General features: G+C 45.2%; 1 protein-coding gene across 4 annotated transcripts in view; it reads right to left on the reverse strand.

Moving 5' to 3' along the window:
• Positions 1 to 17895, reverse strand: part of NEGR1 (neuronal growth regulator 1) — a 726879-nt gene that overhangs the window by 510618 nt on the left and 198366 nt on the right. For all 4 annotated transcript variants that reach the window (XR_015259134.1, XR_015259132.1, XR_015259133.1 and 1 more), the window contains exon 6: positions 16288 to 16439. Coding sequence is in view for 1 of the 4 variants with exons in the window: in XM_086752860.1 (XP_086608986.1) it covers positions 16288 to 16439 (152 nt within the window). In the remaining 3 variants the exon portion in view is untranslated. The remainder of the gene's footprint in view (positions 1 to 16287; positions 16440 to 17895) is intronic.

Below are 17895 nucleotides of genomic sequence, written 5' to 3' on the forward strand. Positions count from 1 at the left end.
TTTCCCTTTCAGAGGAATGTCTGCATTTTGGCAAAATGAAGAAATGATGGAGATGTATCACAAAAATATACCCACTAGTTTAGGTCCCATCACTAGCAGATCTTTGAACTAGTATTTACAAACTATTCGAGAATGAAAAAGCGCAACAAATTTCAAAGAACAAAAATAAATTTGAATAAATTAATAATGAAATTTTTCAGATTTGAAAAATAAATTTGAACGATGAAATCTTTGCAGATTTCAGAATGGACATCAGCACTTACAGCCTTCAACAGCGCCATGCAGCGTGTGGCTGAAGAAACTCCTGGGAAGCAAGTCTAAGAGGAAAATGTACAACAAACCACGCAAAGAGCCACTTACATCAGGACAGCAAAAAAATTTCACTAATTGCAAAGAAGATACGATTACGAGTAGTTTGGAGATGGCAAAGGGTACGTGTAGAAAGAAGTCAAGAAAAGGCAAAGAACTCCAAAACCAGGTAGAAATATTGTGTTTTATGGTGAGTCCCACGCCCGCCCTGGGTGTGTGGGGCTGTCTGCAGCCTTCTGCATGACCTCTGGGTGTGGAAGAGACGCAGAGCAGCAGAGCCCTCACCCAAGAGAGGAGGGATGCTCTGGGTTCAGAGACACTTCCAGCAGGGAAAGGAACCAGCAGCAGCTGGTCGGCGAGGAGCTCTGTCTTTATCCCAAAATGCCACGGACACCAAAACGGTCCGGCCATCCCGGTACGAGTGAGACACTTCTTATTCTACGTAAAGCCACACAAGGATGGGTTTTTTTCAAAGAAACTGAGGCCCTTTCCTATGCGTTGAAAGATTTCTAAAGCCCCCAGTTTTTAGCCTAGGGACACCCATCGCAGCCTATGGAACATAACGACGACTTTCACAAACAAAGAACAGCACTTTTGCATCAATAGGGCTTGTCTGATGTCAAATGGAAAAGCGTTTCTCTAGCGTTGTGTATCCAGTTACAAGACACCGCCGAGTGTTATCAACCATAAAAGATAATAAAAGGCACAGCCAATTTGCAATCTCTGTGAGGACCTGCGTTTATGAAATCTTCCACGTGGTTTACAATTTTTTCCCTATAATGTTGATCAGAAAAGCACTACTGAGGCTGTGATTGATGGCATTCCCTTCCCCTGCACACCTGAAGCCTCTCAATCTCTCAGTGAGTGGCTCCAGCCAGCCCCACGGCGGGCTGCCTGCCAACAAGGAAAAGAAGCAGCTGTTGTTTTAACCACAACCAGTTAAGGGAAATTTTTCTGACAGCTTCCTGTGGTAATCTAACCTGTCCCTGTGTTGCCTGACCACCCATTTCAACTTGTCTGTTGTGGTCTGCCCATCAATCCATGGATGTGAGCATCTGCCGCGGTTCCCTCTCTGCGACACAAGCACAGAGCACATCCCAGTGTCCAGGTACGGTCAGGCAGCCCCCAAGTAACCAGCAATGGGGATTCTCATAAAAGAAAAATAGTTAATAATTCAATTAGGGAAAATAATTAATTAAATTAAATGCCTTTAAATAAAAAATATAAATAAATAAAATAAATTTAATCAAAACAAATGGAGGAAAAGGAATGGTTCTATTCATGGAAGAGACCAAAGAATATTTTAGGAGTTCGCTGAAAGTGGTCTCTAAATGCTTCACCAACCCTTCCCAGCCTGTTGCTCTCCTAAACCAAGTTTCTAGGACAGCGTTGCATGCCGAATTGCGAAGTGGACAAAGAGGCAGGGAAGACAGACAACCCAGCTGCCAGGGGTGCTACACTGCATGTGAGCTCCTGTCCACGTCAAGGGCCTAGCCAGGCCGCGCGGGAGCCCCTGTCCTGGCGCCGTCTCACCTGGGAAAGCGTCTGTGCCTTCCGCGGCAGCACCAGGGTGGAGGAAACGGAGAAACCTGCTGAATTTCTATTTCCTACCAACATTCTAATTATGTCTACATCACAAAAGTTACATGAAATGCAATGTTTTTATGTAGCTGTTCAAGTTGCAGTATTATTATAAAAGATAAATAATATTTGCTCATTACTCCTTATTTCCTATTTCAGATTTTGCCAGAGAAAACTGCTGCTTTACTGGTTTTTACAGCTGTTGAGACCATATCAAAATGAAGAAAAAGTGCCAAAGGAGCCTGCATCCTTTTAGCTTCATCTTTCATTCATATGTATGAATAGGGAGCTCATGAATAATGTAGATCCAGAAATCTGTTAGTGTTTTTGCTGTTCAGAAACATATGATTAGCACTGCTCTGACTCCCCGTAATTATATTCTTGTTCTCAGAGGTCATTCCTTAAATCCACACAACTGTCACTGTGTTTCTGGAAGTAAGGAAGGCAAAATATACATTAGAGAAGCGATGCGACGCGTGCCACGGCACTACCTCCTTCCTGTGCATACAGCGGTGTGCCCGCAACTGCTAATCATAGAATGACAGAACAGTTCGGGTGGGAAGGGACCCTCAAAGCCCACCCAGTCCAACCCCCCTGCCAGGAGCAGGGACATCTCCAACCGGATCAGGTTGCTCACAGCCCCGGCCAACCTGGCCTGGAATGTTTCCAGGGATGGGGCACCCACCGCCTCTCTGGGCAACCCGGGCCAGGTTTAATGCTTTTAAACAAATGCTTTTGCCAGATTCATGACAATAGGCAGGCTGCTTCTTTTTTTCTCCCACTTCTGAATGTGCGCAACTCCAGTAAAACCAGCCTGGATGCAGGGAATCTCGTGGGAGACACCTTCCTCTCTCCCGCGCAAGGCTGGAGGGTGTCGTTAAGCCGCGCTTCGGCTTCTCTTGGAAAGACCAAGTGACAGATGAAAACACTTCAGCTTGCGGGCTGGCTGCACTTCACCTGGACGCTGAGAAGGGGTGGACTTGTTTTTTCTGGCACGCAGCAGAAACTGTATGTGATCTGTAGGAGAGAGAGCTGACCCCACTGCTTAAGACCTCTGATTGACACGTGCAAGTCTGATCTGAGTTGTAGAAAAGATCTGTGGGCTGGAAACACCGTACACTGTTGTGCTCTGTAACCAGCAAGAGAAACTCTATTTTTTCTCAGTTTTTTTCCACGGGATCTCTTGCCGCACTAAATTATAGCACCTGTGTCATCGGGGGCTGTTCCACCCTGGGTCAACCTGTAGAGATGCTCCCCCGGAGCAGGGGGAACCTGGGCTCCTGACCCTTCCACCCCCAGGACAACCTGCTCTAGGGTTCTAGCTGAAGGTCTTCTCCTGCTTGCAGCTCTGGGAACACAGGCACAGCTCTTTCCAGAATGAAAGTGTCATTTCTAGACATTCTGGCCTGATCTACGCATTCCTACTGTGTTTAAAGTGAGCACCTCCATCTCTGCGGCCCTCCTATGGGTACAACACATGCCTAGAAGAACTCGATGGTGTTCGACTGCGCTGATATTTGCTTTCACTGGCACAGCAATTTGTGAATAAGTTATTTAACAATTACCACGTAATTATAGTTCCACTGATCTCTGATGAACTGAAATCCGCAGACAATAGCTATCAAATGAATCATTACAATCTCTATAAATTACATGGTGAAACATGCCAATGTCACGATGAAATTCATAAAATGTCTACAATTTCTGTAAAAGGAGGCTTAATTAAGCTGGAGTTGTGGCTGCACATCTCCATCCTCAGTTTAAGAAGGAGGGCATTATGAGATTTCACTTCGAACTTTCCAAGAGAAATAGAGAGCCACATAAAGCCACGAGTCAGAGGATAAAAGAGGAGCACAGAGGTGAACGTTAATGTGGATTATTCCAGTTACAAATGAGCCACAGAGAAGTACAACTGCTTTTCAGTTGGTACAGCCGCGTGCAGAACAGGAGTCGAACAGAGCCTGGCTAACCCACAGAGCAAGCCGTCGTGCAAGCACTCGGAGGAAGGAGATGCATTTACTGCCTGGGGAGATATTAAAAGCTGAGATCAAGGAACAGAAATCTGCTGCAAATAGCCTACAAGAGAACAGAGGATCCACGCGCACACATCGGTGGGTTAAAATAAACAAGAAAATGCGCTTCTCCAAGGATGTGCTTATCGCCTCCTGCAAGGGATTTAGATACATCAGCCTGTGATAGCTGCTGTCAGACCCGATAAGTCTTCCCTGGTCAAGCTGGTGAAATTTAAAATATCAGATTACCTATTATTTACCTATCAGGATCTCTCCTCAGAAGATTACACCCAAAACAAGGAGGACTCCCTGCCAAGGTCAGAGGCAGACGGTTCTGCTGCTGCTCACGCAGAATCAGCACCACTCAACGCAGGTGCCGTGCTACGGCGCAGAAGCTCCTTCCACAGACAAACTATTATTAGCATATTATAAACAGACTATTACTATGCAAAAACTAAGCGTGTTATTTCTGGAAATAGAAATACCTTCTCCACTCTTTTGGGTACCAGATCCACCTAAACCTGGCTGAGATGACCCTGGACTGGCCCCAGCTCCTCTTGCAGCCCCTCAGCACCGAGGGTGCCTACACCGACCCCTCGGCATCGTCCTTTCACTGCTTTAATAGTGCACGCATCAAACTGGCGACTTCTAATGCACCGAAAATGAAATAAATCTTCATCTGCAAAAAGACAAACAGGACTTCTTTTCTTAAATGCAAACCAATAAAAATCACCTTAAAGAAATTTAGACGCGTGAGTAGCTAGAGAGAGACAGTAGGTAGGGTTAGACCAATTGTGTTCATTAATGCCAACCACAGAGCCCGCTCGTTAAACAGGACAATAAAATCAAGCCAGCACTAAATCCCTGTGTGAGACTGGGTTTTGTTGAGCTTTGCAGGAAGGTGTTCGCTGGAACAACAGAAAGGGGATTGTATGTGGGAGTTGCACCTTCTTTTTTAACTTTTTTTTTGTTCAGAGTGGGTCTGAGGCTTTAGGTTCATTTCCTCAGCGCCGAGGACAAATCCCTTTGATAAACTTGCTAAGCTTCATCGTCAAAATAATTCTGGTTGCTTGCCCCACTGCTTTCTATCAAAGACTGTAGCAGAAGCCAGCTCTTCTAAGGGTTAGAAATCCTCCTCTCAGCCTGGATTTACGCACGACAAGGTCATATCCAGTTGTTTTTGGACCAGCTTCATCCCTTAGCAGTGAGTTTCCCAAGCCGCGCTCTACGGCATTGATTTACATGTAGAAACAACCCACTCCTGGCCTTTGCTCTGCTCAACTGGTATTGCGCAAATATTTATTTAAGGGCAATTTCATTTCATTCTATTGTCGTGTGCAGCGTCACAGCCAGGCGCCAGTTCCAAAACCCCAGGCAAACTGAGCAAAAATTAAGCGTCGTTGCAGCTCTGTTGTGGCCTCCAGCCACAGCTCCTGCCTGCTCCGCTGCGCGAGGTCACACGCCACGTTCCTCCTCACTCCCCTCCTTCCAAAATCATAGTGTCAGTAACCGCAGATATTCTACGAGGAAATGTGTGAAAGCATTTTTATGTCCAAGAAAAATCCTGGGCAAAACCCTCATACAAATTGGGGAGCGATGGTTTCAATCGCTGGACTGGGAATTTTACTTAAAGCAATGCAAGCTTTTAGGTTATTATTTATAACTACTGACAAAGACCGTGAGGAGCTGAACCGCCTTCCTCACTTGCGTGTCCTGGACATGGTGATCTGCTCGGGTGGCACACTGATGCGTGGAACAATATTTACAGAGCCCGGGCGCAGTTTCAGCGGCCGCTGGTTGAGAGTGAAGGCTGAAAGGGCGAGAACGCGCCTTTCCTTTGTGAGGCTGGAAATGGCCTGGCTGCACGATTCCTCTGTAGGAGAACCCTGCGTCTGAGGGGTGACATACTGAAATTCAGACAGGACGATGGCAAGCAGGGCAACTTTGATCCTTTTTCCACATTGCATCTTAATTTGGAAACCTGCCGTCAGGGAAAGTCTTTTGTTATTCTGCAAAAAGTGCTATTTTCCTTCCAAATGTCAACCTCTTAGTCATTAATTAAAACTACTATTTTAAGCCAGACATACTTTATACAATATACTGCGCTGATAATAGCAGGAATCTGTTTTTTAAACTCATCTCTAGGTGAAAAAGATGAAGAGACGTACCTTGCTGAAGAGGATGAAGAGCTGCACAGAACTACCTTCAGCTGTGAAATCGCACCGTTAAAAACATTAACGTCTCCGTTGATTGGAATCCTTGGGATTGTCGGGTCCTTACTTCAAAGTTAGCTTGGTTGCTTTCTCCCTCACATCCTCAATAATTTAAACTTAAACATTTTGTTCTTTCTCTCGGAATAGTATTTTAACTGAGTAGATTAACAGGATTTAAGTGACCTAGTTCTCAGTTTTGTGTTTTATCTCAGAATAAAGTTTATGAAATCTAAATATTGCATAATCTAAAAATCTGAAGATTTTTTTACAGGCCAATTTATAAGAGAAGGTCTCTAACAGTAACAGCACTTACTGCGCAGTAAAATTCAGGTTACTGTTGCTGACGCTTCATAGCAGAACATTTTAAAGCCAAGGAATCAGCTTTGTTACTGGTGATGGTATGTTTGGAAAAAAGTCCATTTCTGAAAAAGTCATCATAGGTCTTTTTCACTGAGTATTGCTCACATTGCAAGCTATATCTAAGTGTCTGGGGTTTGGAAAAGCCCTGATAAGTTTTCATTTATTATTTAAAATCTAGGCAAAATCTCAACATACACACCTGTAGGTGGAATTAGGCTGACATTAATTGAGTTCTCTAGTTTAGATGCTTATTGAAATACCTCAGCATTTTGTTACTTATGTGATTCAGTAGAGAGGTTGATTAGTGTTTATGGCATGGGCTCACTGAAAAAGCTCTCAGTTTTAAAACCTCTGAATTTATTTTTAGCTGTCTTGCATCAAAAAAAAAAAAATTTTTTTTTCTTTCTAATTTCCTTCAGTTCACAAGCTATGCAGATGCTTAGGAACATGTAGCAGCTCTCAGGAAAATGTAAATAGAAGCCGTGGAGGCCATCTCTATTCCCAATTTTTTTTTAGTATTCTCTAAATTAGAGGACACTTGACATGATAGAAACACACATGCTTTTCAGATAAGCATTGTTTGGCTTCACACAACAGCTTTTGTTAAATAACCTAGAATGTATTTGGTAAATTGTCTCAGCCATGGCATTTTCCAACCTGTTGGACTACTCACTTAAATACCACAGTCTTGCATTTAAAATCTCTTGTATGATTTTCCTGAAAATTCTTGATAACCTTGATCAACAGCTGATTCCTTTCTAAAGCCCCATGAGCTTAAGTCTCAACAACTTGTTATGAAAATAAGTTCTACACTTAATAATATTTTAATGAAGAAGTGCTTGGCATTAAGTTGAAAATTTGCCCCGATGAGTTAAGTGAAAGCTCTCTTGGCCTTGTTTTATCAGAAAACTTCCTAATACACCTTCTTTCGACTGACCAATATTTCAACAAGCCTCTTTTCCATTAGAAGATAGGCAGTAATTATCTTTACTTTCTTGACATGGAGATTTTTTCATCCTCTGTTTCCTATCACCCTTTATGAACCTCCCCCTCCATTCTGCAAAATTTCTGAGGCCAAGGCTGAAGTCTGTCTTCCAGACCGATATGTTTATATCGCTACATTATAGCACTTCTAGCTTTCATCCCATTTATTATGCATGGTATTATTTGGATTTTCAATTTTTCTAATAAGTTAATTTATTTAAAGGTTTTCTAACCCTTGAAAAGAAATACAAGTTCAAGAAGAGCTCTGACCATCGGTGCTCCTCGCCCAGGGTTGTGGCACGAGCAGCTGCTGCCTTCAGCAGCGCGCTGTAAATAAGTTCCACAGATGACCTTGGATGTTTTAATCATCATAATTAACTGACACCCTTGTCCACTGATGTAGTCACTTCATCAGAAGAGGCCACCAGGTTGGTCAGGCAGGACTTGCCCTTGGAGAAGCCATGCTGGCTCTCTTGAACCACCTCCCTGTCCTCCCTGTGCCTCAGCACAGCTTCTAGGAGGGTCTGCTCCATGATCTGTCTCTGAGGACAGAGACCTCAGTTTCCCAGGGGGTCCTGTTGACCAAGTCCTTGAAGAGCTCAAGTTTGCTTTCCTAAAATTTAGGATCCTGACTTTACTCTTTGCCTGACCAATGTCCCTCAGGACTGCAAACTGCACCAGTGCCTCCAGGCTCCCTCCAATCTTGATATCACCGATTAACTCACTCGTATTGGTAACCAACAAGTCCAGTACAGCACCCCCTCTGGTTGGACTGTCTGTCACCTGGCTGAAGAAGTTCTCCTCCGTGCATTGCGGGAGTGTCCTGGATTGCCTACAACTCGCCGTGCCATTTTTCCAGCTCATGTCGGGGTGAAGTCCGCAGCAGGACAAGAGCCTGTTAGCGTGGTGCCTCCTGGAGCTGGAGTAAAACAGCCCTTGATCAGGCAGCCTGTAGCGAACACCAACCACAAGGTTCCCTTTGTTGTCTTGGTCTCTAATTCTCACCCATAAGCTCTCAACCTGCTCATGGGTGTTCTTCAGAGACAGGTCTTCGTATTTTATCCATTTCTTGAGGTAGAGGGCAACACCTTCACCCCTCCTTCCTTGCCTATCCCTTCTGAACAGCCTGTAGCCATCGATAGCTGCACTTCCGTCATGGACTCATCCCACCAGGTTTCCATAACAGCAATCAGGTCATAGCTTTCTAGCAGCACGGTGGCTTCCAGCTCCTCCAGTTTGTTGCCCATGCCAACATAAAAGCCTCACTTCTGTGAAGATCCACAGCAAAGATCATGGGGTTGGTTTTTTTTTGTTGTTATTGTTGTGGTTTTTTGGTTTAGATTTTGTTGTTTTTTTTTTCCTCCTCAGACACAGACACGCTCTCAGGCTTTTAAAGTTTCTTCTAAATGTCAAGGAGAAACACGTTACTCATGTTACTAGCCTTGCTCAGATGGGTTATTTCTGCCTCGTCCCATCACTGATTGTCATGTAGTTCATAATAAAGCTCAAGCTGGAAAATGGATTTAGAGACAATTTCTCCCTAACTCTTCTTAATTGTTACCTGGAGCAGCAGTTGGCATCCATATGGAAGGATCTCAAACCCAACATCTCACAAAATTATTACGACTTGCATAAGTGGAGGATTTGGCCATTTATCTTATTCTGTATGAATATATGAATTTAAGGTGCTGAGTTTTTTTTTCCTTGTCTCAGCAATGCGTTATGAAATTAGTCCCCCAGGTGTACTTGTGATGTGAAGAACACTGTTTTACTGGTGCGCTGCTCAGCTGCACCGCACGTCTGCATTTCACCCTGCGCGAGAACAGGGAGAGAGGAAAGGCTTTTCCCTTGCGTGTGCATCCCATTGCGGGTGGTGGAAAGTTTTCACAGAGTTGTTTTCCATTGGGAACATGATCACTCAATTAAAATGCCCTGGGTGAATACTTTGGTCTTTGAGAAACGTCCCTGAGGTACCAACTCCCAGATTTATAACCCCGCTTCTCTAATTCCCTGAATTTCAACACACGGATCAGGAGCTGGGTGTCTGTCCCAGTCTCCATCTCCAGGACAGTTCCGTTCTGTGATGGATCACCTCTCCTGTAGCAGCCAGTCCTATCAGACCAGCTTGGACGTGGCAAGCAAAACCAAGGGCTTAGACCAGAAACTCCGTCAGCGAAGACAGAGCAGACAGAGGGGGAAAAAAAAAGCAGAATCACCTTCAGTTCATAATGGAAGAGGCACACCACAGGCCTTATGGGCTCCCAGATGGGACAACGCATCACACAAAGATTTGGCTTGGCTTTATAAAGGGTATACCATGAAACCCGACAGGTGTGGACCTGGACGTCCCTTGCAGCTAGACAGAAGCCACAGGAAATCATGATAGTGTGACCATCCCTTTACAAATGATTTGGAAGTTCCAGAATGGATTTCTAATCTGTTCCCTGTCCATCACCCCTCCTAAGACGTGGAGGGAGAGACCTTCCCTGCACGCTCAGCAGGAAAAATTCGGGCCATGGCACCAGGTCTCTGCACAGTGGTGTCTACAGGAGACTTTGGGCTTGATCCAAATCTTATTAAATCAATAAATGTCTTTTGACTGACTGTAGCACTCTTTGAATAGGCTCCTAATGAGTACAGGAGTTTTCATTAAAATTTTTACACGTGCATAGATGTATCGACATACATCTTTCAGTGTTTTTTTGGCGCAGACCAGCCCGCCTGGCTGAGACACAGCACAGAACAATGCAAATCTGAGTTTGGTTTGCTTTGCAGGCCGGGGTTTGAGAGATAAAATAGTAAAATATTCCTTAGGTAATTGGACAACAGCTGAAACTGTAGACACAAAGGGAATTTCCCTGGAGAGTATATTTCTTTCTGGAAATGTCAAATTTGGTGGGCCAGGCAAAGCTATCGAGCTAAAATTTAGCAAATACTGTCACATATCCAAATACACTAAAACACGATTTCTCCGTCAGTAAAGTGAAACTGCTGAATTTAACCATGACACCAAACTGTGTGAACAGAAGACGACCCAAGCAGTCTCTGCACGATCGCTAAAAGCCGTGTTAATTACTGGTAACGAGGACCACCCGCGGAAGCACCAGCCCCGCAGGGCTCACGCGCAGCCTGGGCAATACGGGAAAACTCCCACGGGAGGACCGGAGGTCGGTGCCGGCTACGCAGCCCAAACCTTGTCTGCATCAGGAGGATTTCATTCCAGGAGGAATAACAAATGCACATCCTGAAGGAGGTCTTGTGCTGCAGCCGGGGCCACGCACCGCGCACGGGGGGAGCGCGTCGAAGCGAGTGCCCGACAGACGGACCTGCTGCACCGCGAACCTGAGCAGCGCAGCTGCATTGCATGGCCCCTTTGCTCTGAATACAGCTCCGGAGAGGCCGAGTTTAAGAAGCTCACATCTCAGCTCCCAGATATGGTTGGGAAAAAAAAAAGAAGACAAGAAAAAAAAAAAAAAAAAAAGGAAAATAAAATAAAGCTTGCTAAAGCTGAAGGAATAAGTGCATACAGAAACATGCAAGGTTTAAGAGGAGTCACCTCAGGAATATGACTGCTGCTCAGGCGTCAGACAACGTTAAGTCAACGCTGCAAAATGGCGACAGAAGGGTATTGGTCCCAGCAGCAAGCCTGCTTGGCCACCTGTTACCCGTTACTGGTGACGGCAGTGTGCTTATCATGAGTTCCATGAAGTGACTCATTTTGGTCATTCCCTTGCTCGTTTCAGGAGAGGCTTTTCTGAGTTTGGAGACCATTATTTTGCCATGGCACTGCCCTTCGCTGCCTCTGCCCAGATCTCGTTTCTTCTCACTCCTGAGGAACCCTGCTCTGTCTCCCTCCCAGGGTGACTATGACGGCTGGAAAAAGGCTTCAGCTGCAGCAAGAAAATGTTTGGTTTAGCTACAAAGGAGAAGTTACTGATGTAGGAAAGATGCATGGCTATAAAATGACTGCAATGGTGGAGGGTCGCTATGGATCAAGCGTGCCCTCAGTCAGATGACTGAGGCAAGCTCTGAAGTCCCCCTGAGCCCAGTTTTTGTTTGATGTTCCCGGCACAGCAGGAAGTACTGCTAGGAAATCACCATGGGAAACAGTTACCTGTCCCCTTATTTAGAAGATGTGTCATAGCCAGGCCACTGCAGCACCCTACGGATACCCTCCATACCTCTGGGCCTGTCATGTTCCAGTAGACGTAGCCAACGCTACACCATAGTGCCACTGAGGAACATGCCTATTATTATGTGTTATGTGCAATTTACAATGAGTTTATTTAAATTTTTGGAACATTTTTTTTTTAATTTCAGACATGAACCTCAATGTATTAAAAATATTAACGCAGCAGTTTAATTAGGAATCTTTCTGTAGGAACCAGGACACAGTGCAATCAACACATATAAACTGAGGGCACGGTCTGGCACTTCCTGGTGTGTAGAAATGTTTGAGACAAGATTATAAGCGTGTTGCGCTAACCGTAAGTTTACAGTTGGATGCTTATTTAATAAAGTAGTTCTGTTTAGCTGCAGCAATTAAATTAGCACAGAAAATACATCTCCCACACACCTTGCTGTGCTCCTTCTCCTTCCAAATGCCACTGCTGACCTTTTCTGCAGCTCTTCACAGTTAAGTTATTTACATTTTTGAATAATTACTGATAATATATCTATGAATTCTGTATAAACCTGAATGTCAGTAGCACCCGTGGATCACATAACCGCCCTTTAAAGGGGGGAATTCCTTTGGCAGCTGTTTGTAACGGACATGGATGCTTCCTCTGTACTTTCGTAAGAGAGGTCCCGCTTTCCGGATGAGATGTTTATAGCGTTCCTGAAAGTACCAGGGAATGTACAGGAGATGGGCTTTAGAAAATAGAAATAATTCCTTTACTTGAGAATAAACACACACATATCTACTAGAGAAGTAATGATTATTTTTGCCTTCTGCGAGGTGACGGCTTACATGCATCCAGACATTTATGGGTGATGTATCTTCAGGGGACACACAGAGATCACACACGTAGCAATGGATTTAATGCCTCTATGAACAGTCTCTTAAGCAGATTTATAGCTTCTATAGATGTACAAAGGAAACCTACATACGGGCTAAAAATGTGGGATTTCAACAGCCGCTCCGTTTTCTGCCCTAATTTAACAAGCGCTCGGGCAGAGGAGATGAGGATGGGTGTGCCTGTCGGTCTTGCAGAGGCGTGGGGTGAGCCTTGCACCCCTGAGCGAGCCACTACAACGATGCACCCTACAACCCGACTCACACAGCCTGGATCCGCGGTGCCACGGAGCAGAGCCGAGCCCCGCGCCTGGCCCCGCATCTCCAGCCGCTCGCCAAGGGCTTCTGGCGGCAGCATCTCAGCTGGCGTCCCGCTGCGGGGAGCAGGGGCTGGGCAGCGGCTACACCTTGATCTTCATTGATAGGATGAGACATCTCTGTAAGGACGGTGCTGCTCTGGCAGCAGAGACCATCTCAGTTTTGGCTGCTTGAGAAAACCAGTTGAATAAACCTACCTTGGTGCCAATGGTCAGTGCTAACTCCCTCCCCTCACAATGGCCTTGCAAATTTATTTGTAGGAAAATGCCTTCTGTCTTGAAGTAAGATTGTGCTGATTGAAAAAAAAAAAAATCTGCTTAATTTAAGAAGGGCTATTCCATTCCCCGTTGGCTCCTCTCCCCTGCAGATGGAACCTCTTGCCCTGGGTACACACTGTATCGCTCTGTCTCCTGGGTTTAATGAATCAGCAAATCCACGCTTTGTTTACTGGAAAGGGCTACATTCTTCTTAGGTACCAGAAATTCTGGGCAAAGCCAGGGTAGGCTGTACTAAACATCTGATGGTTTAGGCCCATAGATGGCAGGGTGGGACTGTCCAACAAGCATGCTTCGTGCGGGTGCTCGGGGACAATCACGTATTTCATAGACTTATCCACAAAAAACAACACATTGGGATGATGCAGAGGACTCAGCCATGAATAATTAGCAAATTGCCATTCATTATTAATTTATTGGAACCACAGCTTCTCTGTATTTTTCCCTGCAAGGCTCAGTCCTTCTATTTTACAGCTGCTGAATTTATTATTAATAGCTGGATCTTAGACTTGGCCAACAAGTCTTCAGTCGGGGATATGATGAATTTCGCTACGTTTGTGGGATCTGGGATGTTCAGAACTCCCCAGATGGGAGGTTCTTCTGCAAACTGACCTGGCTATCTGTCCCCTGGGACAGAAGTGGCTCTGGGTGACCCTCTGCTGACCGTCCCTGGCTCAGGGCAGCAGTGGGGTTGTCCTCTGGCCACGGGTGAGCAGCCGTACCCCAGACAAGTTCCCCTCCTGCCCCACGCACCCAACGGGCACCGTTGGGTACAGCTCCACTAATCGACTGCCTCCATTGCTCAAGCCCATGTCACAGCCACACAAAGTCAGCTTTTACCTTGTCCTGACATCTCTCTACCCGCTTTATGACTTTCCATTAGCTCAAGGTTGCATTTATGGATCACTGAAAGCTCGAGCCCTTTGGCAGCAGAACACATACTCCTTTTTCTGGTGTCTTTGAGTTTTATATCTGCATAGGATGCAGACACCAATAACGGAGAATATGCTTAGCTCCATCCTTGAGAAAGGCTCCCAGCTGTGCACAGCTACGATGCCATTTATATATTATACGGCGATGTGCAAAGAAGGAAAATACCCATTTTCTAACTCTGCTATAACCATTTTTCTTTAAAAACCCCTCAACAGCAGACAGAAACAGCCAATTAGCAATTACTTAGTGATATTGGGCAGGGTGCCAGTACCTAACCGCAGAGGTGTGCAGGCTTCACGCTCAGGATAGGAGGCTCTGCCGCTGGAGCTGCGCGTCGCCACGCTGTTTTGATACCCCCCCCACCCCGTGTCTGTGCGCACCCGGTGTGGCTCTGCACGGGAAGACAGCGGGGCGTGCGGCGGGGCTCCCGAACCGCGGCCGTTACGGGCAGCGGCGCTAGCGACTCTATTCCAGCCGCTCCGCATCTCGGACTGTATTGCACCAATGCAATTAACAGTTTATATGCGGAAATAAGACATCAGCATCTAATTTTTAACATTTATCAAGGAACACGATGATCAAATGACACTTAACCCTAATTCGACTAGCAAACGCTGCAACCAACCATTAACCGCCAACACTTCCCCCACACACACCTGAGCCAGCGCATATGTTCAGCTATCACTGCCAACAAAATAAAATGCAAGTAGCGTTTCACAAGAGAAAATTCTCTCGGAAGGATTAAAGAGTACATACTTAATAAGTTGCTACCCTGTGATTTTAAAAATTATTATTATTTTTTAATGGTACTTTTTCTAGATCACATTAATGCAAATTACCAGCAAGGAAAAAACTCCACCAAATGATCTTCACTCCCACCCAAAATCTAGATCACCACCTTTCAGAAACCTCTCCTTGTTTTGTCTAGATTTAAAAAAAAATCAAGTTTAAAATAAGACAGTTCATCTTGGTCTTGCAGTCAAGCCTCCAAGCTGACATCACCCCCACGTTCCACTCCATGAACCAGGATTAGACCCAGATTTCTCTCTGATTTCTCTCAGACTGTTCTGCTTCACACATCCCATCTCTTTTGTGATGGAAACAGCTGGTTTTGTTATTTATAACAACGTACTTGGTACTCCCATGACATTTTCAACCTCTGCATCTCAAAGTGCTTTTCAAGGGCGGCTACATGGTACTTCAACAATTTAGAACTGCTAAAATCCTGGCAGCAACTCAGACAGATTCAGCTCTGCCCTGTTCAAAATTAAACCAAACCTACATTTCACCTTCTCTGAATTGCAAATACACCGAATAATGTCTGCTTCTGGCATAATATTCCTTTGTTTTCACTCCTTGCATTTTCTGTTTAAAATAGATGTAGCATTGTTTCCCTTATTACCTCGTTTCTGCAGTAATTCAGAATATCCTGACAAGACATATCCCATGAGAAGTATATTCAGAAGAAAGCTTCATGGCTAGAAGGCAATAACCCTAGGAACTATGCAACTGAAAATCTACATTTCCACTCAAGAAGGAATATCTTAATGTAGAGAAGAGCGTGTAGGATATATCCTAAGTTTTGTCTTTCAGCTTTATCGCTAGTAGAACAGATTAGCACCAAAGTTCAACCGCAAACCTCTTCAGAGGCCACTAACAGATGGCTAGATATTCAACAAATGAAACAGTACAAATGCACAGATCAAAACATCTCTTTCCAGCAGGACATCTAAGCCCCGTTTTGGGTAACCTTCCTGCTAAAAATCTCAGTGTATCGCTTGCCCTATTACAATGCTTATTGACTTCTCCAGAAGATTGAACTTTGTGCTCTCTGCGACTGCTCTGTACCGACCCGTGAGCAGGGCACACCCCGGTTATTCAGCTCGGTAAACTCCTTGAAGCTAGCTGAAAGTTTTTAGCGTTATTTGCAGCGGTACCTTAGTGGTCCATTAGTGCTATTCTGGGCAGAACGATTTTGTCACGCTAACTCTGTCTCTACACCACGACGGCGGGTTGGGTTTAGTTGGGTTTTTTTTTTTGTCGATTCATAACTCATCGATATGCCAAAAAAGTGCCATCACTTTCAGAACAGAAACCCTGCAGCACGGAATAAATAACCAGGTGCATTATTTCCCAGTACTGAGGAACGCAATGGTATTTACATGCCTTGTGAAGAAACCAGGAAAGAAAAAACAAACTAGATTTTTTTTTTTTTTTTGGCTTTTGAATCCATGTATGTGGAAACACACAACCATGAACGTTTGCCGCATGTCCACGTTACTTACGGTTGAGAGGCAGGCTGGCATTGGTCGTCCCTAGCTTGTTGGCAGCGACACATGTATAGTTGCCAAAATGCTCTTCTGTCACATTGGTAACAGTAAGAAGTGATCTTGTGCTATAATTTTTAATAGTGATTCCTTGTTGACCATTGATCAGTCTAGAAAGCAAAAAGAAAATCTCTATAACTCATATACCATAAGCAATAATTTTCTTTTTTTCTTTTCTTTTCCTTTCCTTTTTCACAGACATAGCTGGCGGCACAGAAGGCTGTTTGCAAGCTGCCAGTGCAGTCTGGTGAGCAAAATTACCACAGCGGCAGATCGGAGAGGCCGCGGGCAACGCTGGGGCTGTGGGTATTGAGGGGAACAGTTTCTGCCTGTACCCTACAGTCCAAAGAAAATAATGACTGACGCCCTGCCTGCCTGGCTGCGGGAGAGGATGGAGAGCTTAGATTTTAAATTGGGCAAACTTAACAAAAAACTTAAATACCCTGTTTTGTGCGGAAAGGTACTAGGGTAAGTCTTTCAGAGTGGTTTTTTCCAAACTCTGGAGATTGCTCGTGTTCTTACACACCTCCAGCTGAGGGCAGATGAGGCTTGGGCAGCCAGAAATACGACTACGTAAGGTTGTGACCACACTTTATTTTTCAGGCCTCTACAGCTGCAAATTAGACTTGCAATAAGGAAAGACGTTCTGCAGCAGCACTGCATCCTGAGGCAGCAGCCTGAACAGAAACCAGGTAACGACGTGTCGGAAAGAGCCAAACCAGCGCTCTCTGCACCCAACTCTGTTTCCCTGGCTTTGAGCTTCCCACCCCAAATTTCACAGGAACTGTGTGGGTCCTTTGATGTTGCTTCCAAAGCCACGTCAGATGCACCGCTGCTGCACCGGGGCAAGGGAAGGCGACCAGTTTAAATGCTGCTGTTGTGAGCCAACCGTGGCTGATCAGACAGGGCGCTGAGAAGGGTGACTGTGTCATTAAACACTGGCTGCAGCTGGTTACTCGTAATTCCTTACATTTCACATAAAGAGCAGAGTCCTAGATTAAGTGCACAATTTTTGATATATTGAAAGATATCATCGTATATCCTGGGAACGAGTGCAATCTTTTAGCATTCTGTCTGAAAACGTTCCAAATCTATCATTAGTTACGCTTCTGCGTGTCGTGGATGGAACAGTTCTCGTCGCTACAGGGGTGCCTCTGCTCCCGTGTGATCGCTCTCCGCTGCTGCGCGTACAGGGCGTTTCTCTTCCCCGTGCAGCCTGTGTTGCTGTAAAGGACTCTGGTCCGGCTCAGGGAGAGGACATGGACACACATGGTTTTGTGAGAAAAAATTTAAAAATGGGATTGAAATGCCTAGTTTGGGGTGAACACTGCAGTTACAAGTTTCATTTTTTTCTCCAGACTTGTGAAAAGCAGAAGTTTGTCATTTCAACCTACACATGTGCTTCTGCAAATGGATGTTCTCCTTCCAAAACTGCCAATGTCTGTCCCTCCTCTTTCTGCCTGTCCTGCAGAAAAACCCGAGAGCCCCTTTCCCTCCAAAGCATGCCCTGCTGTGACGTGCTGGTGCCAGCACGCCGCGGCTTGCAGATGGTGACGCCGTATCAGC

Source organism: Chlamydotis macqueenii, chromosome 8 (genome assembly GCF_036417535.1).
Source record: "Chlamydotis macqueenii isolate bChlMac1 chromosome 8, bChlMac1.mat, whole genome shotgun sequence".
Taxonomy (NCBI): domain Eukaryota; kingdom Metazoa; phylum Chordata; class Aves; order Otidiformes; family Otididae; genus Chlamydotis; species Chlamydotis macqueenii.